This window comes from Electrophorus electricus, chromosome 21, assembly GCF_041902795.1.
Source record: "Electrophorus electricus isolate QZ-2024a chromosome 21, ASM4190279v1, whole genome shotgun sequence".
Lineage (NCBI taxonomy): Eukaryota > Metazoa > Chordata > Actinopteri > Gymnotiformes > Gymnotidae > Electrophorus > Electrophorus electricus.
In genome coordinates, this window is record NC_137517.1 from 19,398,290 (window position 1) to 19,422,889 (window position 24,600).

A 24,600-nucleotide genomic window follows, 5' to 3' on the forward strand; every position below is an offset into this window, starting at 1 on the left:
CTATCTGCATTAGGGGTTAGGGGTTAGGGAATGGGGTTGGGGTTAGTGTTAGGGTTATAGGTTAGAGTTAGGGGTTAGGGTTCAACCCTCGTCTGGCTAGCAGTCCTTTCTACTGAACTCAAGATCTTCTGCCTCCTGAAGACTGACATCAAACTGCAGCTGTATGAATGTTACCTAATCCCCAACATGTGGTCAGCAGTTGCTTTTTAAACAACTCTGAGCTTTTGAAAGCCCTAATGACTGTTACAGTGCAATGACACATCTGGAGGCGTTTCTGCTTGTGCAATGCAGTGATCCTCTTCTCATAAATGTGTTTTGTTAAAGTATGTCAGAAATGCCAAAATTCTATATCTTAATTACATCTAAGTAAAGTAAAGACACCTACAACTCAGCATCTCGCTTTCCAAAAGAAAATATATGCAGTAATAAAAAACCTTAGATTGCCCAAGACAATGATCCAACCTAAACAAAAACGACTGAGGGTGAAGTAATGCTACTGGAAGAGCGTATGTTAGAGATGGAGTGTGGTATGGGACCCAACCGAGCCATCTCACAAGAACCTTCTGGAATACACATGGAATTCTTGTTACTTTTTATAGTATTTTAGGTTAAATGCATACATGTTTTGCCATGTTGGTGTTTTCCATTAAAAAAAAAACTGTTAAAAGGGTTTTCAAAGGCGCCATTTTAGGAGCACGTTTTCGCCAACTACTCAGACTCACGCGCTGTATGAGAGTTACCACACGCTTTCGCCCTCGTTCTGTCCCACGTGCTGTGGGGTCTGCTCCCGTTTGTCGTCCAATCAGATCCGGCGCCCGCCACTGCCTGACCTTGAAGTTGGCTGCAAACGCGCAGAGGCACGCGCAGTTTTAGCTTCCATGCGCGAGCCCACAGCACTCCGTTCATTCATCGCCGCGCTCGTGCGGAGACCAGGCTCGACTGCGCAGACACGCGCGCATACAAGACCTGAAACCTCACAGTCACGCGAGGAACTTCAGAGTAAATCATTTAGTTCACGTTCACGTGACACCATCGTTGGAAGAATATCAGAAGAGTGGTCTCGAGAAAGCGACGGAGCAGCCGCCTACGTGTTGCTCGTGAACTCGGCAGGCACGCGGATCCCACTCCACGTAGTTTGGGTCCACATTGACCATGGCGCGCGCGTGCGTGGGTTACGCGACAGCGGCGGTCAGCGTCGTTCTCATCCTCGCGGGCGGCGCGTTACTGTTCGCAGGCGCCTTTAGAACTCTGATTCACAGTCGGCTCAAGAAGGTACGTCTCGCGTCGTCACGTTTGCTTGTTTGAACTGGTGAATGATGAACTGGTTCCAGACACAGCTCTGGTAACCCAGCGTGCACTAACACCCATCCCTCGCGCTCGTCGTCCTGCTAACGGCTCTCCGCTGCTGCAGGTGCGCGTGCTGAGTCCCTCCCACGAGCAGAGAGAGAGAGAGAGAGAGAGAGAGAGAGTGTGTGTGTGTCTGTGTCTGTTAGAGAGTGTGTGAAAGAGAGTGTGTGAGAGAGAGTGAGTGTGTGTGTGTGAGAGAGTGTGTTGAGACAAGAGTGTGTGTGAGAGTGTTTGTGAGTGTGTGAAAGAGTGTGACAGAGTGTGAGAGTGAGTGTGTCTGTGAGAGAGTGTTGAGACAGAGTGTGTGAGTGTGAGTGTGTGAAAGAGTGAGTGTGTGAGAGTGTGTGAGAGAGAGTGTGTGTGTGAGAGAGAGAGTGTGTGTGTGTGTGTGTGAGAGAGAGTGAGTGTGTGTGTGTGAGAGAGAGAGAGAGAGAGTGTGTGTGAGTATGTGTGTATAAGTTTCTAGTGCTGTGCTCACTCTGCCCACAGCTCCAGGATGTTACTCTAACTCGGACTAACACCACTTAGGCTGTTTAAGGCCAGTCTCCAGCAGCGCCTCAGACGGCAACGGCCACACAGTCCAGGTTTAACAGCATGTCATAACTAAGTAATAACAGAACGCGTTACATCTAAGAACTATAAATATAAATATAACTATAAGTACAAATCTATGTATAAACATAACTATAAGTATAAATAGGACTAGTAAAAATCTAGTCATACTGATCAGAGTAACACAACTTTCATGAAGTCCCCAAGTGAGCTTGTATATTTGTGGCGTCTGATACACCAGTGAAAAGTGGTAGTACACTCCCTACTCTCTGATACACCAGGGTAGTAGGGGTAGTACACTCCCTACTCTCTGATACACCAGGGTAGTAGGGGTAGTACACTCCCTACTCTCTGATACACCAGGGTAGTAGGGGTAGTACACTCCCTACTCTCTGATACACCAGGGTAGTAGGGGTAGTACACTCCCTACTCTCTGATACACCAGGGTAGTAGGGGTAGTACACTCCCTACTCTCTGATACACCAGGGTAGTAGGGGTAGTACACTCCCTACTCTCTGATACACCGGGGTAGTAGGGGTAGTACACTCTCTACTACTAGGATTGAATGAGGGAGTATAAATTTGTTTTTAGGCAGGCTACTCTTGACTGATACCCTTGAGTACAGATGCACTCTGTTCACTGACACTGGTCACTGTGTCAGTCTGGTCTACTCCTGTGAAATAATTTGAGGCTCAAAAGAGTTGCTAGAGTTAGTAGGGTTAGTGTTAGTAGTGTTAGTAGAGTTAGTAGGGTTAGTGTTAGTAGGGTGAGTGTTAGTAGTGTTCGTGTTAGTAGAGTTAGTAGGGTTAGTGTTAGTAGGGTTAGAGTTAGTAGTGTTAGTAGAGTTAGTAGGGTTAGTGTTAGTAGGGTTAGTGTTAGTAGTGTTAGTAGGGTTAGTGTTAGTAGGGTTAGTGTTAGTAGGGTTAGTGTTAGTAGGGTTAGAGTTAGTAGGGTTAGTGTTAGTAGGGTTAATGTTAGTAGGGTTAGAGTTAGTAGGGTTAGTAGAGTTAGTAGGGTTAGTGTTAGTAGGGTTAGTAGAGTTAGTAGGGTTAGTAGGGTTAGGGTTAGTAGGGTTAGTAGTGTTAGTAAGGTTAGGGTTAGTAGGGTTAGTGTTAGTAGGGTTAGTAGGCTTAGGGTTAGTAGGGTTAGTAGTGTTAGTAGGGTTAGGGTTAGTAGTATTAGAGTTAGTAGTGTTAGTAGAGTTAGTAGGGTTAGTGTTAGTAGAGTTAGTGTTAGTAGTGTTAGTGTTAGTAGAGTTAGTAGGGTTAGTGTTAGTAGGGTTAGTAGTGTTAGTAGGGTTAGGGTTAGTAGTGTTAGAGTTAGTAGTGTTAGAGTTAGTAGTGTTAGAGTTAGTAGGGTTAGTGTTAGTAGTGTTAGTAGGGTTAGTGTTAGTAGGGTTAGTAGAGTTAGTAGGGTTAGTAGTGTTAGTAGAGTTCGTGTTAGTAGGGTTAGGGTAAATAGTGTTAGTAGGGTTAGTGTTAGTAGGGTTAGGGTTAGTAGGGTTAGGGTTAGTAGTGTTAGAGTTAGTAGGGTTAGTGTTAGTAGGGTTAGGGTTAGTAGTGTTAGTAGTGTTAGTAGGTTTAGTGTTAGTAGGGTTAGTAGGGTTAGTGTTAGTAGGGTTAGGGTTAGTAGTGTTAGTAAGGTTAGTGTTAGTAGGGTTACAGTTAATAGTGTTAGTATAGCTAGTAGGGTTAGTGTTAGTAGGGTTAGTAGTGTTATTAGGGTTAGGGTTAGTAGTGTTAGTAGAGTTAGTAGGGTTAGGGTTAGTAGGGTTAGTAGTGTTAGTAGGGTTAGGGTTAGTAGGGTTAGGGTTAGTAGTGTTACTAGAGTTAGGGTTAGTAGTGTTAGTAGGGTTAGGGTTAGTAGGGTTAGGGTTAGTAGTGTTAGTAGAGTTAGTAGGGTTAGTGTTAGTAGGGTTAGAGTTAGTAGTGTTAGTAGAGTTAGTAGTGTTAGAGTTAGTAGGGTTAGGGTTAGTAGGGTTAGTGTTAGTAGGGTTAGGGTTAGTAGTGTTAGTAGGGTTAGTGTTAGTAGGGTTAGTAAGGTTAGGGTTAGTAGAACTAGTAGGTTTAGTAGGGCGGGGTTAGTCAGGGGTTAGTGTTAGTAAGGTTCGGGTTAGTAGGGTTAATAGGGTTAGTAGGTTTAGGGTTAGTAGGGATAGTTTATTAGGGTTAAGGTTAGTAGGGTTAGAGTTAATAGGGGGTTAGTTGGGTTAGTGTTAGTAGGATTAGGGTTAGTAGGGGTAGGCTTAGTAGGGGGTTAGTAGGGGTAGGGTAAGTAGAGGTAGGGTAAGTAGGGGTAGGGTTAGTAGGGGGTTAGTAGGGGTAGGGTAAGTAGGGGTAGGGTTAGTAGGGGGTTATTAGGGTTAGTGCAGATATATCTCTGGGCTCTTTAACTGGAACCTTACTGATTGGACCCGTTACTGCTCACTGATGTTGTACCTGTGGCTACTTTAACAGTAAACAAAGAAAGATCTGGTTCCTCTTGAAAAGCAGGAGAGTGAAAAATGTACATCCATGTAGAGATCAAAATCATCAGAACATCGCTAGAAAAGAAGAGCTGATCTCCGTTCCTGTGGGGAATGGGAATTCTGTTGGTTTTTTTTATAGGGGGAGTCAGAATTCTGGGATTTTCTTCACTGGGAGCATGAGAGTTCTGTGATTTTCTTCATTTGGAGAGTAGGAGTTGTGGAAGGTTTTTCAGGGCTCTATGGCAGGGTGTCTAGACGGGGCAAGTGAGAGACATCAGTGCTTACAGTAGCTGTTTTTCAATAAGACATTGATACATTGATGGATTCACATCTTTCTCTCTCTCACACACACATCTCACATATCTCTCTCTGTCTCACACACCTCTCTCTCTTGCACACAAATATCTCAAACACATCTCTCTCTCTCTCTCTCAGTTTCACTCACACACTAACCCAAGAGGTCTTTTCTATAATGAACTTTTTTGTCTGGTTATGGTAACTGAAATGCTTTGCAACTGTGGTGCTAAACATGTGATACTTTCTGATAAACTTGCACAAGTCAACTGTGATCATGAGTTTGGTGTTTTAAGAATATCAAAATGTTTGTCCTTCCTATGCCTCTTTAGAGTGGATTTACCTGATTTTACTGAGTGAATAAGGTTACATTACAAAAATGACTAGTTAACAGGTTTTGTGTGGTGAGTTTATAAGAGACAGGAGCATGAGGGGGAGTGTCACAGTGTTGCCCTGGTTACTCTCAGGAATGGTGGTGAGTGTTTAGTAAGTACAATAGTGTGAATAGAGATTTTCTGGTTTGCCTCAGTGATGTGTGTGTGTGTGTGTGTGACTGAGTGAGACAAGCTCACAATGCACGTTGCTATATGCGTTCACTTTTTGTTATTCAGCATCTGAATGTGACTGTCAGATATACTGGACGCAGACTTAGCAGAGGCAGAAGCACATGGCAGACCACCAAGTCTTTTCGTTTTCCCAATCAGTCCTTCAGTCATTCAAACCAACAGATCCAATAAACCTAGATCTGCAAAAAATCTAGATTTAGACATTTTTGTGGAACTCAAGGCATGATGTCAAGGAGAGGAAAAACATATATGACTTGAATGACTATATATACAATATATAATTGTATAGACTTGTAGTTGTAAAGTTTTGTAGTTTTCTAGTATAGTTCTGTAGTTTTGTAGTTGTATAGTTCTATAGTTGAATAATTCTGTAGATTTCTAGTTGTATAGTTCTGTAGTTTGGAGTTCTGTTTTGTAGTTTTATATCTGTAGTTGTATTGTTCTGTAATTTGTAGATTTGTAGTTGTATAGTTTTGTAGTTTTATAGTTCTGTAGTTCTGTAATTGTATAGTCACCAGTTAGCCGGCACACATAGTCTATTAAGGTCTGTTAAACCACGTCCTGCCCTTCACGTCCTGCCCAGTATCAGTGTTTGATAAAGCTGTGAAGGTCTGAGGTGTAAGAGGCCATATAGTGATGGACACTGGTATCTCCTTTCACTTCATTGGTATTATGGTAACACTGGTATCTCCTTTCGCTTCATTGGTATTATGGTAACACTGGTATCTCCTTTTGCTTCACTGGTATTATGGGAACACTGGTATCTCCTTTCGCTTCACTGGTATTGTGGTATTCACTGGTATTGTCCCTTTCTCCGTCTCTCCCAGGTAAGCCTGTGATTAGAAGGACTATATATTAAATCAGTGTTAGTCAGTATAAAGTAAAACACTGCAAATGAAATCAGTGATCATATCTGAGTTGTAAGTTCACATTATTTTTTGTGGTGGGTGCTAGGCAGGATGAGTTCAGGAACTGAACCACAATTACCAATATATCATCTCATCATTTACCAGTATATCATCTCATAATCTCATTTACCAGTATATCATCTCATTATACCAGTATATCATCTCATAATCTCATTTACCAGTATATCATCTCATCATTTACCAGTATATCATCTCATCATTTACCAGTATATCATCTCATAATCTCATTTACCAGTATATCATCTTGTCATTATACCAGTATATCATCTCATCATTTACCAGTATATCATCCCTATCCCACTCTGGAGCCACTGAAATACATCCATTGCTTCTCAATCAGGGACTTCAGAGACATCCTAACACATGTCCACTGACTGTCTGAGTGATGTCCTAACTCAGTGACTGTCTGAGTGATGTCCTAACTCAGTGACTGTCTGAGTGATGTCCTAACCCAGTGACTCTCTGAGTGATGTCCTAACCCAGTGACTGTCTGAGTGATGTCCTAACCCAGTGACTCTCTGAGTGATGTCCTAACCCAGTGACATGCTGGTTGAAATTTCTCTGCCACTCACTGGAGAGAATGTAGAAAAATCAAGAAGCAATGAGAGAAGAAGGGTAAACAGTTGTTTACAGATGACAGGAATTGTTACCAAAAGCCGAGTTGGCCTGTCCTTCAGTGTGTGCCTAATGTCCAGTGTTATCTGGACACAACATTCCAGCTGCTGGGACAATAGGCTCAGCCCTGAATAACTTTCTGAAAGATTTTTAACGTTACAAATGTTTATTTGAACTGAATCTGAAAGCTTTTACAGAGTTCTTTTCTGGTTGGTTCCTGTTACCCAGGTGACTCTGGCCTATTTCACACAGGGGGAACCACAACAGGTGTCGAGCGTCACAACACTCTTCAAACTTTGCACTATTGGCCTAATTCTAGCTTTTAAGTGCTTATTCGTAGCCTTTGGTTACTGGTTAAATTGGTTAAATGCATCCACACGAGATGCTGTGTTATTTACTGGTCGTGAGTAGGGGAGGGGCATCTTCCACCTCTCCCCTCGCTGAGGTCTGTCTCATTCTCTGTTGCTTTTCTCTCTTTTTACCTCTTTCTTATCTCTCTCTTTCTCTCTCCCTCTCTCTCTCTCCCTCTCTCTCTCTCTCTCTCTCTCTCTCTCTCCCTCTCTCTCTCTCTCTCTCCCTCTCTCTCTCTCTCTCCCTCTCTCTCTCTCTTTCCTGACTCTGTTGCTTGTGCCTTTTGCATACTGTGCTGTTGTCTACATTTACATTTACATTTACATTTACATTTACATTTGAACTGTGTTGGACACACTCTGGTCTGGTACTTTGTTAGTGAGACTGTGTTGGACACACCCTGGTCTGGTACTTTGTTAGTGTGACTGTGTTGGACACACTCTGGTCTGGTACTTTGTTAGTGAGACTGTGTTGGACACACCCTGGTCTGGTACTTTGTTAGTGAACTGTGTTGGACACACCCTGGTCTGGTACTTTGTTAGTGAACTGTGTTGGACACACCCTGGTCTGGTACTTTGTTAGTGAGACTGTGTTGGACACACCCTGGTCTGGTACTTTGTTAGTGTGACTGTGTTGGACACACCCTGGTCTGGTACTTTGTTAGTGTGACTGTGTTGGACACACCCTGGTCTGGTACTTTGTTAGTGAACTGTGTTGGACACACCCTGGTCTGGTACTTTGTTAGTGTGACTGTGTTGGACACACTCTGGTCTGGTACTTTGTTAGTGTGACTGTGTTGGACACACCCTGGTCTGGTACTTTGTTAGTGTGACTGTGTTGGACACACCCTGGTCTGGTACTTTGTTAGTGTGACTGTGTTGGACACACCCTGGTCTGGTACTTTGTTAGTGAACTGTGTTGCTTCTTCATGGACACACATGTATGATACATGTCAGTGAGGGAAGGCAGGAAGTACAGTTGTGAGGCCGACTTACCTTATAATGACTAAATAAAGCAGCACTAGTAGAGTTTTAATATCATGCTCTGTCATTGGCTAATGACTAAAGCAGCATTAGTAGAGTTTTAATATCATGCTCTGTCATTGGCTAATGACTAAAGCAGCACTAGTAGAGTTTTAATATCATGCTCTGTCATTGGCTAATGACTAAAGCAGCACTAGTAGAGTTTTAATATCATGCTCTGTCATTGGCTAATGACTAAAGCAGCACTAGTAGAGTTTTAATATCATGCTCTGTCATTGGCTAATGACTAAAGCAGCACTAGTAGAGTTTTAATATCATGCTCTGTCATTAGCTAATGACTAAAGCAGCACTAGTAGAGTTTTAATATCATGCTCTGTCATTGGCTAATGACTAAAGCAGCACTAGTAGAGTTTTAATATCATACTCTGTTATTGGCTAATGACTAAAGCAGCACTAGTAGAGTTTTAATATCATGCTCTGTCATTGGCTAATGACTAAAGCAGCACTAGTAGAGTTTTAATATCATGCTCTGTCATTGGCTAGTGACTAAAGCAGCACTAGTAGAGTTTTAATATCATACTCTGTCATTGGCTAATGACTAAAGCAGCACTAGTAGAGTTTTAATATCATACTCTGTTATTGGCTAATGACTAAAGCAGCACTAGTAGAGTTTTAATATCATGCTCTGTCATTGGCTAATGACTAAATAAAGCAGCACTAGTAGAGTTTTAATATCATGCTCTGTCATTGGCTAATGACTAAAGCAGCACTAGTAGAGTTTTAATATCATGCTCTGTCATTGGCTAATGACTAAAGCAGCACTAGTAGAGTTTTAATATCATGCTCTGTCATTGGCTAGTGACTAAAGCAGCACTAGTAGAGTTTTAATATCATACTCTGTCATTGGCTAATGACTAAAGCAGCACTAGTAGAGTTTTAATATCATACTCTGTCATTGGCTAATGACTAAAGCAGCACTAGTAGAGTTTTAATATCATACTCTGTTATTGGCTAATGACTAAAGCAGCACTAGTAGAGTTTTAATATCATGCTCTGTCATTGGCTAATGACTAAAGCAGCACTAGTAGAGTTTTAATATCATGCTCTGTCATTGGCTAGTGACTAAAGCAGCACTAGTAGAGTTTTAATATCATGCTCTGTCATTGGCTAATGACTAAAGCAGCACTAGTAGAGTTTTAATATCATGCTCTGTCATTGGCTAATGACTAAAGCAGCACTAGTAGAGTTTTAATATCATGCTCTGTCATTGGCTAATGATTAAATAAAGCAGCACTAGTAGAGTTTTAATATCATGCTCTGTCATTGGCTAATGACTAAAGCAGCACTAGTAGAGTTTTAATATCATGCTCTGGCATTCACTAATGACTAAAGCAGCACTAGTAGAGTTTTAATATCATACTCTGTCATTGGCTAATGACTAAAGCAGCACTAGTAGAGTTTTAATATCATGCTCTGTCATTGGCTAGTGACTAAAGCAGCACTAGTAGAGTTTTAATATCATGCTCTGTCATTGGCTAATGACTAAAGCAGCACTAGTAGAGTTTTAATATCATGCTCTGTCATTGGCTAATGACTAAAGCAGCACTAGTAGAGTTTTAATATCATGCTCTGTCATTGGCTAATGACTAAATAAAGCAGCACTAGTAGAGTTTTAATATCATGCTCTGTCATTGGCTAATGACTAAAGCAGCACTAGTAGAGTTTTAATATCATACTCTGTCATTGGCTAATGACTAAAGCAGCACTAGTAGAGTTTTAATATCATACTCTGTCATTGGCTAATGACTAAAGCAGCACTAGTAGAGTTTTAATATCATACTCTGTTATTGGCTAATGACTAAAGCAGCACTAGTAGAGTTTTAATATCATGCTCTGTCATTGGCTAATGACTAAAGCAGCACTAGTAGAGTTTTAATATCATACTCTGTCATTGGCTAATGACTAAAGCAGCACTAGTAGAGTTTTAATATCATGCTCTGTCATTGGCTAATGACTAAAGCAGCACTAGTAGAGTTTTAATATCATGCTCTGGCATTCACTAATGACTAAAGCAGCACTAGTAGAGTTTTAATATCATGCTCTGTCATTGGCTAATGACTAAAGCAGCACTAGTAGAGTTTTAATATCATGCTCTGGCATTCACTAATGACTAAAGCAGCACTAGTAGAGTTTTAATATCATACTCTGTCATTGGCTAATGACTAAAGCAGCACTAATAGAGGTTTAATATCATATTCTGTCATTGGCTAATCTTGCCCACTGTCTATAATGTTTGGATCATTTGCTACTGCTACTAGGAAATGAAGTTGCTATGCGTTACCTGGAATGTCACCATGGGCTACCGTGATCACATGATTATCTACTTAGTGTGGGTTTTGCGTGTGTCTGTGTGTGAGCAGTGAGGGTCTTTAGTAAACTCTGCAGTGTGTTCGAGGCGTCCAGAGAAACAGGACCTTTTGGACTTCTATGTTGCAGTTATTTTGCTCGCTCAGCTGATGAATGCTTTGAGGGAAACGTGGTGTTTCTCTGGAAACTTGTGTATTACACTACGGTTTTAACTACATGAACAGCTCCAGTACACTGCAGCTACACCCTGGAGTCTTCCGAGTGGTGCCTCAGACACTCCTAGACTTCTGTCACAAACTCAGTTCATGAACTTTTAGTGGGCTGAGACTATGATTTCTGTACAGAAAAAAACATATCAAATATAATTTCATATTACATACATTTGATGCATTTCAATGGTTTGTTAAATTATAATGTGACTTTGGTTCTGTTCAGTGTTTTATACAGTTTAATCAGCAGAATGTTACAAAAGGAACAGAATGAGACTGAGGGCCAGCCTTGACTCAACAATGTGCGTGCGTGTGTGTGCGTGTGTGTGTGTGCGTGTGTGTGTGTGCGTGTGTGTATGTGTGCGTGTGTGTGTGTGTGTGCGTGTGTGTGTGTGCGTGTGTGTATGTGTGCGTGTGTGTGTGTGTGTGCGTGTGTGTGTGTGCGTGTATGCGTGTGTGTTTGTGCGTATGTGTATGTGTGTGTGTGTGTATGTGTGTGTGTGTGTGTGTGTGCGTGTCTGTGTGCGTGTGCGTGTGTGTGTGTGTCTGTGTGTGTCTGTGCGTGTGTGTGTGTGTGTGTCTGTGTGTGTGTGTATTTGTGTGTGTCTGTGTGTGTATGTGCGTGTGTGTGTGTGTGCGCGTGTGTGTGCGCGTGTGTATGTGCGTATGGGTGTGTGTGTGCGCGTGTGTATGTGTGCGTGTGTGTGTGCGTATGTGTGTGTGTGTGTGTGTGTGTGTATGTGTGTGTGTGTTTGTGTGCGTGTCTGTGTGCGTGTGCGTGTGTGTGTGTGTCTGTGTGCGTGTGCGTGTGCCTGTGTGCGTGCGTGTGTGTGTGTGTGTGTGTGTGTGTATGTGTGTGTGTCTGTGTGTGTGTGTGCGTGTGTGTGTGTGTGTATGTGTGTGTGTCTGTGTGTGTGTGTGTGTGTGTGTGTGTGTGTGTAGGAGATCACCCTGACTGAAAGCAGTAGGGTGTTCAACACGTGGAAGAACCCTCCTCCCCCTGTCTACATGGAGTTCTTCTTCTTCAATGTCACAAATCCACAAGAGTTCCTGGGTGGAGCCAAACCTCGTGTCACACACATGGGCCCCTACACATACAGGTATGCTATCTAACACACACACACACACACACATGGGCCCCTACACATACAGGTATGCTATCTAACACACACACACACACACACATGGGCCCCTACACATACAGGTATGCTATCTAACACACACACGCACGGTATGGAAATTGTGCTGCTTCAGACATGGGCGATAATGATTTGCATTTCTGCATGCGTGATGGTCCTAGATCAAGTCTAAACTAGGGGTATAGCGATATACTGGTACTGACAATATCTATGATATTTAAAAAATATCGGGTGTTAGATCAGCCTTGTCCAAACCCTGATCCTAACCCTAACCCCAGTGTTCATCAGTCTGGTCTTAAACCTAAACTTAACCCTGATCCTAAGCCGGTTATGAGGACTGGGTTGAATAAATGTCAGATGAACACTTGCACTGTTGTTTGAAGTTTGAAAGGTTTTGAAAGAGTGACTGCATATGAAATAGTTTTCCTGCTGATGCCTAGCAGACTCGCGTCAGACAAAAGGCACACATGACACCCTAGTGCCTGTTGGCATGCTTTTCCCTTCACGTGGTTCTGGTATGAACTGGCAACCATTTTCACAATGAACACTGACCCAAAATGAACACTCACAATTTCTATTTTCTGACTTTGGACTTTGTGACAGACATTAAACAAAATCCCCAAACCCTGTTTATCTACAGAGGTGATTAGTGCTAACCTGGAGGAACTCTGTGTGATGCAGGTTTGTTTGTTTACACTTGGGCAGTTTTAAAGCAGACAGAAAGCACTGAACTGCAAACAAAAGTGATACGACCTCAGGTGTGATACGACCTCAGCTGTGATACGACCTCAGCTGTGATACGACCTCAGCTGTTGCACTGAACAGCCAAGTCTAATGCACATGACCTCATCCCAGGGGTTAAGGTTAAGTTTACAGTTAAGGTTAAGGTTAGCCCTCGTCCCAGGGGTTAGGGTTAAGTTTAGGGTTAAGATTAGGGTTAGCCCTCGTCCCAGGGGTTAGGGTTAAGTTTAGGGTTAAGATTAGGGTTAGCCCTCGTCCCAGGGGTTAGGGTTATGTATAGGGTTATGTTTAGGGCCAGTCTACATGTGGGCCAGTATTCATATAGACCAGTCTACATATAGGCCAGTCTACATGTAAGCATGTCTACATTATATACCAGTCTACATGTAAGCATGTCTATGTGTAGACCAGTCTACATGTAAGGCAGTCTACATATAGGTTAGTCTACATGTAGGCCAGTCTACTTGTAGGCCAGTCTACATGTAGATCAGTCTAAACAGGTATGCTGCTGAGGAGACATTTTTATTTCATTTCATTGTTGGTTGAACTGTTAGTGTTCAGTAATGATGAAAGAAGCTGTGGCACTGTGCATGGTGTGAAGAGTCCCCACACACATTAAAGGCTGACTGGATATGTCATTTCTAGAGAGTACAGGCCCAAAGACAACGTCAGCTTTGTGGACAACGGCACCAAGGTTTCTGCGCTGACCCCAAAGACGTTTGTGTTCATGCCTGACCTGTCAGCAGGAGACCCCAGCATCGACCTCGTAACTACTGTCAACATCCCTGCAGTGGTAAGATAAGAATGCGCGTGAGTGTGCGTGTGTGTGAGCGTGCGCGTGAGTGTGCGTGCGTGTGAGTGTGCGTGCGTGTGCGTGTGTGTGTGTGTGTGTGTGCTTGTGAGTGCGTGTGTGAGTGAGTGTGAGTGAGTGCACGTGTGTGTGTGCGTGTGCATGTCTGTGTGTGTGAGTGCATGTGTGAGTGCGTGTGCGTAAGTGTGTGTGTTTGTGTGAGTGTGAGTGCGTCTGCATGAGTGTGTGTGTGTGTGTGTCTCCACGTAAGACTCCTCGTCTATGAGTGTGTGTGAGTGTGTGTGTGTATGTGTGTGTGTGTGTGTGTGTGTGTGTGTGAGTCTCCACGTAAGACTCCTCGTCTATGAGTGTGTGTGAGTGTGTGTGTGTGTGTGTGTGTGTGTGAGTCTCCACGTAAGACTCCTCGTCTATGAGTGTGTGTGAGTGTGTGTGTGTGTGTGTGTGTGTGTGTGTGTGTGAGTCTCCACGTAAGACTCCTCGTCTATGAGTGTGTGTGTGTGTGTGAGTCTCCACGTAAGACTCCTCGTCTATGAGTGTGTGTGTGTGTGTGTGAGTCTCCACGTAAGACTCCTCGTCTATGAGTGTGTGTGAGTGTGTGTGTATGTGTGTGTGTGTGTGTGTGTGTGTGTGTGTCTCCACGTAAGACTCCTCGTCTATGAGTGTGTGTGAGTGTGTGTGTGTGTGTGTGTGTGTGAGTCTCCACGTAAGACTCCTCGTCTATGAGTGTGTGTGAGTGTGTGTGTGTGTGTGTGTGTGTGTGAGTCTCCACGTAAGACTCCTCGTCTGTGTGTGTGTGTGTGTGTGTGTGTGTGTGTGAGTCTCCACGTAAGACTCCTTGTCTATGAGTGTGTGTGAGTGTGTGTGTTTGTGTGTGTGTGTGTGAGTCTCCACGTAAGACTCCTCGTCTATGAGTGTGTGTGAGTGTGTGTGTGTGTGTGTGTGTGTGTGAGTCTCCACGTAAGACTCCTCGTCTATGAGTGTGTGTGAGTGTGTGTGAGTGTGTGTGTGTGTGTGTGTGTGTGTGTGTGAGTCTCCACGTAAGACTCCTCATCTATGAGTGTGTGTGAGTGTGTGTGTGAGTGTGTGTGTGTGTGTGTGTGTGTGTGTGTGAGTCTCCACGTAAGACTCCTCGTCTATGAGTGTGTGTGTGTGTGTGTGTGTGTGTGTGAGTGTGTGTGTGAGTGTGTGTGTGTGTGTGAGTGTGTGTGTATGTGTGTGTGTGTGTGTGTGTGTGTGTGAGTGTGTGTGTGTGTGTGAGTCTCCACGTAAGACTCCTCGTCTATGAGTGTGTGTGTGTGTGTGTGTGTGTGAGTCTCCACGTAAGACTCCTCGTCTATGAGTGTGTGTGAGTGTGTGTGTGAGTGTGTGTGTGAGTGTGTGTGAGTGTGTGTGTGTGTGTGTGTGAGTGTGTGTGTGTGTGTGTGTGTGTGTGTGTGTGTGTGTGTGTGTGTGTGTGTGTGTGTGAGTCTCCACGTAAGACTCCTCATCTATGAGTGTAGAGGGGTGAGGGCCACAGGCTTCCTCGGGTCTCCTACCTGTCCTGCCTCTTTGTGTGTTTGTCTGTTTCCTCCGACCTGTCCTGCCTCCAGGTGGTCATGAACAAGGTGAAGAGTTTGAGCTTCTGGACCAGGTCGGCCATATCCTTATTCATGGGGAAAATCGGCACGGGCATGTTCATGACTCACACGGTGGATGAGCTGCTCTGGGGCTTCAAGGACCCGCTGCTAACACACCTGCATACCTTTAAGCCTGAGGTAGCCGAGGACTTCGGCCTCATGCTCAACGTATGTCCTCAAACTGCATCCAGCCACTACACGCCAGTTACATACATGAGCGCTGAGTGTGTATCTGCGGAACACACTGTGATGTCTAACGGTATCGTACACTGGTCTGTCTCTGTGCTCAGAAAAATGGCAGTCACGATGGAGAGTTCGTGTACCTCACTGGCGAACACAACTACTTGGACTATGGCCGCATCTACACCTGGAAGGGCCAAAAGTAATGACCCTTTACCTTCATCACACATCGATACAATATTGGGAAGGAAGGTTATGAGATGTTATCTTGGGCTATTATTGTGTTTATTGTGTAAACGCATAATATGGATATGTAAAAAAAAAAAAAAGGCAATCTCAGGCCTGCACTGATGTGATAAGACAGAATTGGAATGGAAATGGTTGCACGTAAGCTGTGTTTGACTTTGGAGCTGGTTGACTGGTTGTATTTCAAGAATCTTAGGAGACCAGCCGCTACACATGCAGGAACTTTGCTGCACTTAGGAGGTCACAGGTTTGACCCCAGTGGGAGTTGTTGTGTTTCTGCAGGCTGATGTCCTTTTGGAGCACCAATCAGAGCAACATGATCAATGGGACGGATGGTAGTGCCTTTCACCCCTTCCTGACCAAAACGGAGCGTCTGGACGTCTTTACAGCAGACCTATGCAGGTAAACACGCTGCACCAGGCCAGAACAGCGGAGGGCAGAGCTGTACTCAGACTTCTATATTTCTTCTCAGAAAATGCTCCTGAGGCATCAGTAACAATCAGGTGCTCAGCAAAGGTGAGAATTGTGTCTGTGCAGTAAATATCTCATAGTTAGGTCTGCTCAGGCTCTACACAGCTCAGACGAGAGCACACTAAACTATTGCAGTGCATTGTGGGTCGGCCTGGGCTCTCCCAGCCATCCCCAGAAATATCGTCATTTTAGTCCAGCATTAAGGTGGTGGGTTTTAGTCCAGCATTAAGGTGGTGGGTTTTAGTCCAGCATTAAGGTGGTGGGTTTTAGTCCAGCATTAAGGTGGTGGGTTTTAGTCCAGCATTAAGGTGGTGGGTTTCAGCATTTCAGCGATTTAGCAGTGCAACATTTTGATTGGCTGGACCTTGAGGCTGTCCTGCTGGTGGGATGTGCGACCTTTCACACAGTTCTGACCCTTTGCCAGAGTTGAGGAGTATTTCCCGTGGTCACTCTTATTTTTAGCAGTCACTCTTATTTCTTTCTGTTGCTTTTGTGAAGCATATTATCTGGTCCAGAGGGACATCTGGGCTTGCCCACAAGCCCCAAGAATGTGTTGGAAATGCTCTTATCTCCTTAACAAATGAACCCCAGCAGGGTCTGTTTACTTCTGATATAAGAGTCTGCTTATAGTGGTAAACAAAATCTAGAGCTGAGTTCTGGTGTGTGGAGTGTGTTAATAGGAGTGTATGGAGTGTGTTCTGAGGTGTGGGCATGTAAAGGGAGTGGGTAAGGGATGTGTGTGTGTGTAAAGGGAGTGTGGAGTGTAAAGGGAGTGTGGCGTGTGTAAAGGGAGTGTGGAGTGTAAAGGGAGTGTGGAGTGTAAAGGGAGTGTGTTCTGGGGTGTGTATGTGTATAAATGGAGTGTATGGAGTGTGTTCTGAGGTGTGGGCATGTAAAGGGAGTGGGTAAGGGATGTGTGTGTGTAAAGGGAGTGTGGAGTGTAAAGGGAGTGGAGTGTGTAAAGGGAGTGTGGAGTGTAAAGGGAGTGTGGAGTGTAAAGGGAGTGTGGAGTGTGTAAAGGGAGTGGAGTGTGTTCTGAGGTGTGGGCATGTAAAGGGAGTGTGGAGTGTGTAAAGGGAGTGTGGAGTGTAAAGGGAGTGTGGAGTGTGTAAAGGGAGTGTGGAGTGTAAAGGGAGTGTGGAGTGTAAAGGGAGTGTGTTCTGGGGTGTGTATGTGTATAAATGGAGTGTGTGGAGTGTGTAAAGGGAGTGTGGAGTGTGTTCTGGGGTGTGTGTAAAGGGAGTGTGTAAAGGGAGTGTGGAGTGTGTTCTTGGGTGTGGAGTGTGTAAAGGGAGTGTGTGGGTGTGTGGGTTACTGGCAGCATGGCTGTTCTGTTTCCACACATTTATCTGTTCCAACGTTTCTGCTTCTCCCTGACTTATTGAAATATGCTGAATTGAGGCAATGGGTCTTGTACTCCCCAGCGTCGCACATGGCCACATATGTGGTGAGCCCATTTCTGTGGGAACAGGCACTTTAAACGCTGTTAAGAGTTAGACTGCTGAGGCGGCCTCCATTCTGTCTGTCTGACTGTGCTCAAAAAATCCTGAGACCTTGGAGAATTGAAATCAATTACATTTGTAGTAGTGCTTGTTTTAATGTATTGCCCATGGCATGGGTGATTATATAATCCCATAACAAGGGTGTTAAATGAGGATTATGTGTGATTATATAATCCCATATCATGGGTGTTAAATAATGATTGTGTGATTATATAATCCATATCATGGGTGTTAAATAATGATTGTGTGATTATATAAACCCACAGCAAGGGTGTTAAATGAGGATTATGTGTAATTATATAAACCCACAGCAAGGGTGTTAAATAATGATTATGCATGATTATATAATCCCACATCATGGGTGTTAAATAATTATTTTATGTGATTATATAAACCCACAACAAGGGTGTTAATTAAGGATTATGTGTGATTAGATAAACCCACAGCAAGGGTGTTAAATGAGGATTATGTGTGATTATATAAACCCACAATGTGTTAATTAAGGATTATGTGTGATTATATAAACCTACAGTGTGTTTGTTAAGGATTATGTGTGATTATATAAACAACGATATTATGTTGAGTTTATGGTTCTGCATCCAGTAAACTTGTTGAAATTGTTGAGTTTGTAAAGCTTCCACTGGACCTTTCACTGTCCTCTCATTACTTACATACAGTTGGTTTGTTTGTTTGTTTGTTTATCTTTGTTTATTGTGCAGTAAAAGGCTCAGTCCTTCATGTTCTTTGCTGGCCTCTGGCTGCGTTGTGTGACCCTTCACCTGGTGCCCCATGTTCTCTGTGACAATACTTCATCGTGGTGTGTGGGAGGGTGATATTTTCGGCGCAACCCCTGACCTAAAAACGCCCCTCTTCATCGTGGTGTGTGGGAGGGTGATATTTTTGGCGCGACCCCTGACCTAAAAACGCCCCTCTTCATCATTTCTTTGTTTAGTGCGGAAGGAATGTACAGCAACATGCGCTCATGCTCTCGCCACTCTGACATCTGCAGTTTATTTGTTTTTGTTTTTTAAAACCCTTTCATCTACTAGGTCGTTAGGGGTGACACGCGATGTTGGGTTTGTGTGATTGTCCTTCATGTTCTTTGGTGATTTACTTTTTCCCTGATTTTTAGAAAGGGAAGTGGGAGTAGCTGTCGGTCCAGATCTAAGACCTCGTGCTTCCTTTTCCAAATGATATCCTAATCAGTGGGAAGACAACCAAGGAGAACGAAGGAGGAAAACCGACGTCTGCTACTGTAGAAATGCTGGATCAGGACGGCTGCAGAGGGCTGAAACTAAAAAGTATTTGGGTAGATGGGGAGGGTGGGTGCGGCCACTGAAAACAATACAGTAGAAAAAGCTTTTGGGCGAAGCAGGTTTATTTGTTTAATACTTTTCATACACAGTGGCAATTAAAAGTACTTTTTTTGAGAGAAAAATAAAAGTTTTATTGATGTGAATATATTACTGATTTCTTTTGCAACTTTTTTCATTATCAGATTAAAATTTTATCATCAGATTCTTTAAAACTGGTTAAGCATTTATATCTGCCAAACACCTTTCAAGTTTGTAGTAATTAGATCCATTCAGAAAAGTTACTTCACTATGTTTAGGGTTAGAGTTAGGGTTAGGGTTAGGGTTAGGATTAGGGTTAGAGTTAGGGTTTAGGTTTAGAGTTCGCATTAGGGTTTAGGTTTAATATTGGGGTTAGGGTTAGGGTCTAGAAAAGTTCCTTCACTAGTATACATATTTATTCATCTTTAAAATCTCTTTCCCAAATCCAGATAAAAGACACCAGTGAATATTTACACAGTGGTGGTATCAGTTACTGCAAACCACCTAACCCTAACTCCAACCTCAACCCTAAACCTTAAACCCTCAGCCTTACCCTGAGAGGGGGCTAGCCCTCACCCTAATCCCAACCCTTAACCCTATCCCTGAGAGGTTTGCATTAAACAATCTCTAACCTGGGTCTCCACCATGAGTCTCCACCCTGGCCCCTCCTCACTCTGGGGCTCCATCCTGAGACCCACCTTGGGCCCAGCACAGCGCTTGCGGTCTGTGAAGGCAAGCTCAACACTGGCCAGTTTGTCTACATGGCTGCATGTGGTTGTGGGAGCAGATGAGATGACCTGCTCCTATATGTTGGTGCTGAAGCATCTTTGGTCTTTTTTGGGCTTTTGGGAATCTGCAGATTATGAAACTGCACTCACAGAAGCTGTTACATGGATGGGATTAAGTAATGAAAAGAAGCTTGAAGTCTATGTACTATCTCAATGACATTTGAAAGTATTTATAATGTCACTGTTACACGTACATTTGTATTAAAACTCTTCAGAAATTATTTATATTTAGCAATACACAATAAGAGTAAACACTCATGTGCAGGAACTTTTGTTTTTAAGTGAAATACATCATGTGTATGTACTGTTATGTACTATTTCAAAATGGCCTCTTATTTAGGTGTTTTTTGGACCTAGATTATGTGAGACTAAGGTACATGGGCCGTGGTGACTGGTTAACCCTGTGTTTGGCCTCATGTTCTACGCTCCAGGTCCATCTACATGCTATTCGAGAAGGAAGTGGAGGTCAAGGGCATTCCGGCATACCGATACACCCCCCCACATGAGGTGTTGGCCAGCCCAAAGAACAATCCGGAAAACAAGGGCTTCTGCCTCCCACAGGACCAGTGCCTGGATGATGGTGTGCTGAACGTAGCCACGTGTCGCGACGGTAGTACCACCTGCTTTATAAAAGAGCAAACAAGATCATGTGTTACTAACACCACTACCACAGGACAAGATCATGTGTTACTAGGGTTAGGGTTAACCATGCAGCTGCTATATCTCCAGACTTGACCCCTGATCTTGAGCCCTGACCTAGACCAGTACTGAAATACTTGGTCATGCACTTCCTGCTGTAACTATTGCAGTTCCATCCTCTGTGTTAACCCCCTGGAAAACTGCAGCTGGTCTCGTGACCAGATTACAGGGTTACGGCCCCCTCTTAACTCTCTTAACTCTACCTCTCTCTCTCTCTCCACCTCTACCTCTACCTCTCTCTCTCCACCTCTCTCTCTCTACCTCTCTACCTCTACCCCTCTCTCTCTACCTCTCTTTCTCTCTCTCCACCTCTCTACCTCTACCTCTCTCTCTCCACCTCTCTACCTCTACCTCTCTCTCTCTACCTCTCTCTTTCTCTCTCTCCACCTCTCTACCTCTCTCTTTCTCTCTACCTCTACCTCTCTCTTTCTCTTTCTCTCTACCTCTACCTCTCTCTCTCCACCTCTCTACCTCTCTCTCTCTACCTCTCTCTTTCTCTCTCTCTCTCTTTCTCTCTACCTCTACCTCTCTCTCTCCACCTCTCTACCTCTCTCTCTACCTCTCTCTTTCTCTCCCTCTCTTTCTCTCTCTCTCTACCTCTCTACCTCTACCTCTCTCTCTCTCCACCTCTCTACCTCTCTCTATCTACCTCTCTTTCTCTCTCTCTCTACCTCTCTACCTCTACCTCTCTCTCTCCACCTCTCCACCTCTCTACCTCTCTCTCTACCTCTCTCTTTCTCTCTCTCCACCCCTCCACCTCTGTCCTCCTCTACTGTCACTGCTCCACGTGCCTTCTTCTCGTTTTTGTGTGAGAGAGAGAGATGTCTTCTTATTTTTCTAACTATTTAACTGTTTTGTGTACTAGAGTTTTTAGAAAAGGCACATGAAAATTGTTTTGTTATTGTTGTTGTTGTTGTCCTACATCCATTGAAGAACTTCTTAGGCTGGTTTCAGACCTTTTTAGTAACATGAGCGCATCCCCCTTAACCAGATGCTACAGTGAGAACTTTAACTTCCTTGCAACTATCTGCTCTTGTTGCCACACTAATGGAACCACAGCAACACTGTAGCTGGTCGTAGCAGGCTGAGCGGGACACAGCCGTCATTTCAGTTAATATATCTGCTTGGCAGGGTACTGTCCTGTCAGTTGGGCTTAGCAGGGACGTAGTGCTGCTGAGATGTGTGTCTGGAGTGTGTGTGTTGGTACAGTCCAGCTAAAGAGCCCTCTCAGCACTTATACACACTCACACACACACACACTACACACATACACACACACACACACACACACACAATACATGGATACACACTCACACGCATGCACACACACTCACACGCCCAAATACACACATACACACACACACACACACACACACACACACACACAGAGTAGCCCCACTAACGCATGGACACTCATCCCCTCAGTTACCTACGACCCACAGTGACATGTGCCTCCTTTTACCCTGATGACATCTATGCTAAGATGCTGTAACCCACGCTGACAGAACTTATCCTTAACATCAGACGTGTAGACTTGCTTAGTCAAGCATAATTAATTCAGAAAATAATAGTGTGAGTGCATGAGTGTGTTTGTATATGTCTGTGTGTGTCTGTGTGTGTGTGTGTGTGTGTGTGTGTGTATTATTACTTACTTCCCTTCTTTAAGATTTGTTGGCCAGTTGCGGGGGAGAAACTCACATGCTTTTGTGCCTCTCATTTCAATACACGTGTTAAGATTGTCACATGATGGCTGAGTTTCAGTAACCCTAACCCTAACCTAACCCTAACCCTAAACCCTAACCCTAACCCTAACCCTAACCATAAACCCTAACCCTAACCCTAACCCTAACCCTAACCCTAACCCTAAACCCTAACCCTAACCCTAACCCTAACCCTAATCCTAACCCTAACCCTTAGATTTTGACTTACAATTTTTGTTATATATGAGGTTTTGTTTTAGTACATTTGTTTGCAGAGAAGATATGCCAAATATTAAGGTTTAGTTCTACTTGAAACTCAAATGTTCCTTTTTAACAAGTGTGTGTGGTCTGTAGTTTCTAAGGGTTGTTCATTTTCATCCCATCAGTCTTCTCTCTTCTCTTGTCTCTCTTCTCTTGTCTCTCTTCTCTTCTCTCTCTTCTCTTGTCTTCTCTCTCTTGTCTTCTCTCTCTTCTCTCTTCTCTTCTCTCTCTTCTCTCTTCTCTCTCTCTCTCTCTCTCTCTCTCTCTCTCTCTCTCTCTCTCTCTCTCTCTCTCTCTCTTCTCCAGGAGCTCCTGTTATAGTGTCCTTCCCCCATTTCTACCTTGGTGATAAGAAGTATGTTGATGCCATCGAGGGAATCACACCAGTCCACGATCAGCACCAGACCTTCCTGGACTTGAACCCGGTAAGCACCAAGGTCAAAGTTCAGCATAGCAGCATTCAAACTCCCATTATAGATAAATAACAGATGTGTTAGATTAGTGTTGTGTGTTCGATTAGTGTTGTCAGTTAGATTAGTGTTGTGTGTTAGATTAGTGTGTGTTCGATTAGTGTGTTAGATTAGTGTTGTGTTAGATTAGTGTGTTAGATTAGTGTGTGTTAGATTAGTGTTGTGTGTTAGATTAGCGTTGTGTGTTAGATTAGTGTTGTCAGTTAGTGTTGTGTGTTCGATTAGTGTGTGTTAGATTAGTGTTGTGAGTTAGATTAGTGTTGTGTGTTCAATTAGTGTGTTAGATTAGTGTTGTGTGTTAGATTAGTGTTGTGAGTTAGATTAGTGTTGTGAGTTAGATTAGTGTTAGATTAGTGTGTGTTAGATTAGTGTTGTGAGTTAGATTAATGTTGTGTGTTAGATTAGTGTTGTGTATTAGATTAATATTGTGAGTTAGATTAATGTTGTGTGTTAGATTAGTATTGTGTGTTCGATTAGTGTAAATTAGATTAGTGTGTTAGATTAGTGTGTGTTAGATTAGTGTGGGTTAGATTAGTGTGAGTTAGATTAGTGTGGGTTAGATTAAGGTGTGTTAGATTAGTGTGAGTTAGATTAGTGTGAGTTAGATAAGGGTGTGTTAGATTAGTGTGGGTTAGATTAGTGTGGGTTAGATTAGTGTTGTATGTTCGATTAGTGTGTTAGATTAGTGTTGTTTGTTAGATTAATGTTGTGAGTTAGATTAATGTGTGTTAGATTAGTATTGTGTGTTAGATTAGTGTGTGTTTGATTAGTGTGAGTTAGATTAGTGTGTTAGATTAGTGTGAGTTAGATTAGGGTGTGTTAGATTAGTGTGGGTTAGATTAGGGTGTGTTTAGATTAGTGTGAGTTAAATTAATGTGGGTTAGATTAGTGTGAGTTAGATTAGTGTGGGTTAGATTAGGGTGAGTTAGATTAGGGTGAGTTAGATTAGGGTGTGTTAGATTAGTGTGAGTTAGATTAGTGTGGGTTAGATTAGGGTGTGTTAGATTATTGTGAGTTAGATTAGTGTTGTCTGTTAGATTAGTGTTGTATGTTCGATTAGTGTGTTAGATTAGTGTTGTTTGTTAGATTAGTGTGTGTTAGATTAGTGTTTGTTAGATTAGTGTTGTGTGTTAGATTAGTGTGAGTTAGATTAGTGTTGTGTGTTCAATTAGTAAGATTAGTATGTTAGATTAGTGTGGGTTAGATTAGTGTGAGTTAGATTAGTGTTAGATTAGTGTGGGTTAGATTATCTTGAGTTAGATTAGTGTGTGTTAGATTAGTGTTGTGAGTTAGATTAATATTGTGTGTTAGATTAGTGTTGTGTATTAGATTAATGTTGTGTGTTAGATTAGTGTTGTGTGTTCAATTAGTATGTTAGATTAGTGTGGGTTAGATTAGTGTGAGTTAGATTAGTGTGAATTAGATTAGGGAGTGTTAGATTAGTGTGAGTTAGATTGGTGTGAGTTAGATTAGGGTGTGTTAGATTAGGGTGGGTTAGAATAGGGTGGGTTAGATTAGTGTGGGTTAGATTAGGGTGGGTTAGATTAGTCTGGGTTAGATTAGTGTGGGTTATATTAGGGTTATTATAATCTAACACACAACACTAATCTATGATGGTGATGCATCCTTTTATGCCCTCTAGTGGTGATTGCATAGTAGCACAACAAAGCGACTGGCAGTGGGGTGTTGTCATCCTTTGTTTTTATGGGTTTTTTCTTATTCATTTTCTTTTTTTTGACATTTTATTGTCTAGGGATTATTTTTGTGCTTTTGAAGTTCTTTTCAGATTTTAGAGTGTGTGTGTGTGTGTGTGTGTGTGTGTGTGTGTGTGCGCGTGTGATACAGACTACTGGCATACCCGTTCGCGCCAGTAAAAGAGCCCAGATAAACATTATGCTTGAAAGGATAACTGGCTTTCCGTGAGTACTGAGTGTTCTGTTCATGGTATTACACTGGACACCT

The 24,600-nt window shown here is 43.0% G+C and overlaps 1 protein-coding gene across 2 annotated transcripts in view; it reads left to right on the forward strand.

Moving 5' to 3' along the window:
• The first annotated feature begins 842 nt into the window (after nt 1-842).
• Nucleotides 843-24,600, forward strand: part of scarb2b (scavenger receptor class B, member 2b) — a 30,725-nt gene continuing 6,967 nt past the window's right edge. Inside the window, exons 1-9 of one of the 2 annotated variants that reach the window (XM_035523450.2) lie at nt 843-1,272; nt 11,623-11,780; nt 13,206-13,353; nt 14,961-15,155; nt 15,278-15,369; nt 15,696-15,815; nt 19,940-20,118; nt 22,475-22,593; nt 24,484-24,557. In XM_035523450.2, the coding sequence (XP_035379343.1) occupies nt 1,153-1,272; nt 11,623-11,780; nt 13,206-13,353; nt 14,961-15,155; nt 15,278-15,369; nt 15,696-15,815; nt 19,940-20,118; nt 22,475-22,593; nt 24,484-24,557 (1,205 nt within the window). In that variant the 5' untranslated portion in view covers nt 843-1,152. Of the gene's footprint in view, nt 1,273-11,622; nt 11,781-11,862; nt 11,885-13,205; nt 13,354-14,960; nt 15,156-15,277; nt 15,370-15,695; nt 15,816-19,939; nt 20,119-22,474; nt 22,594-24,483; nt 24,558-24,600 lie in introns of those variants that run through there. The other variant, XM_081704364.1, reaches the window with a different exon arrangement.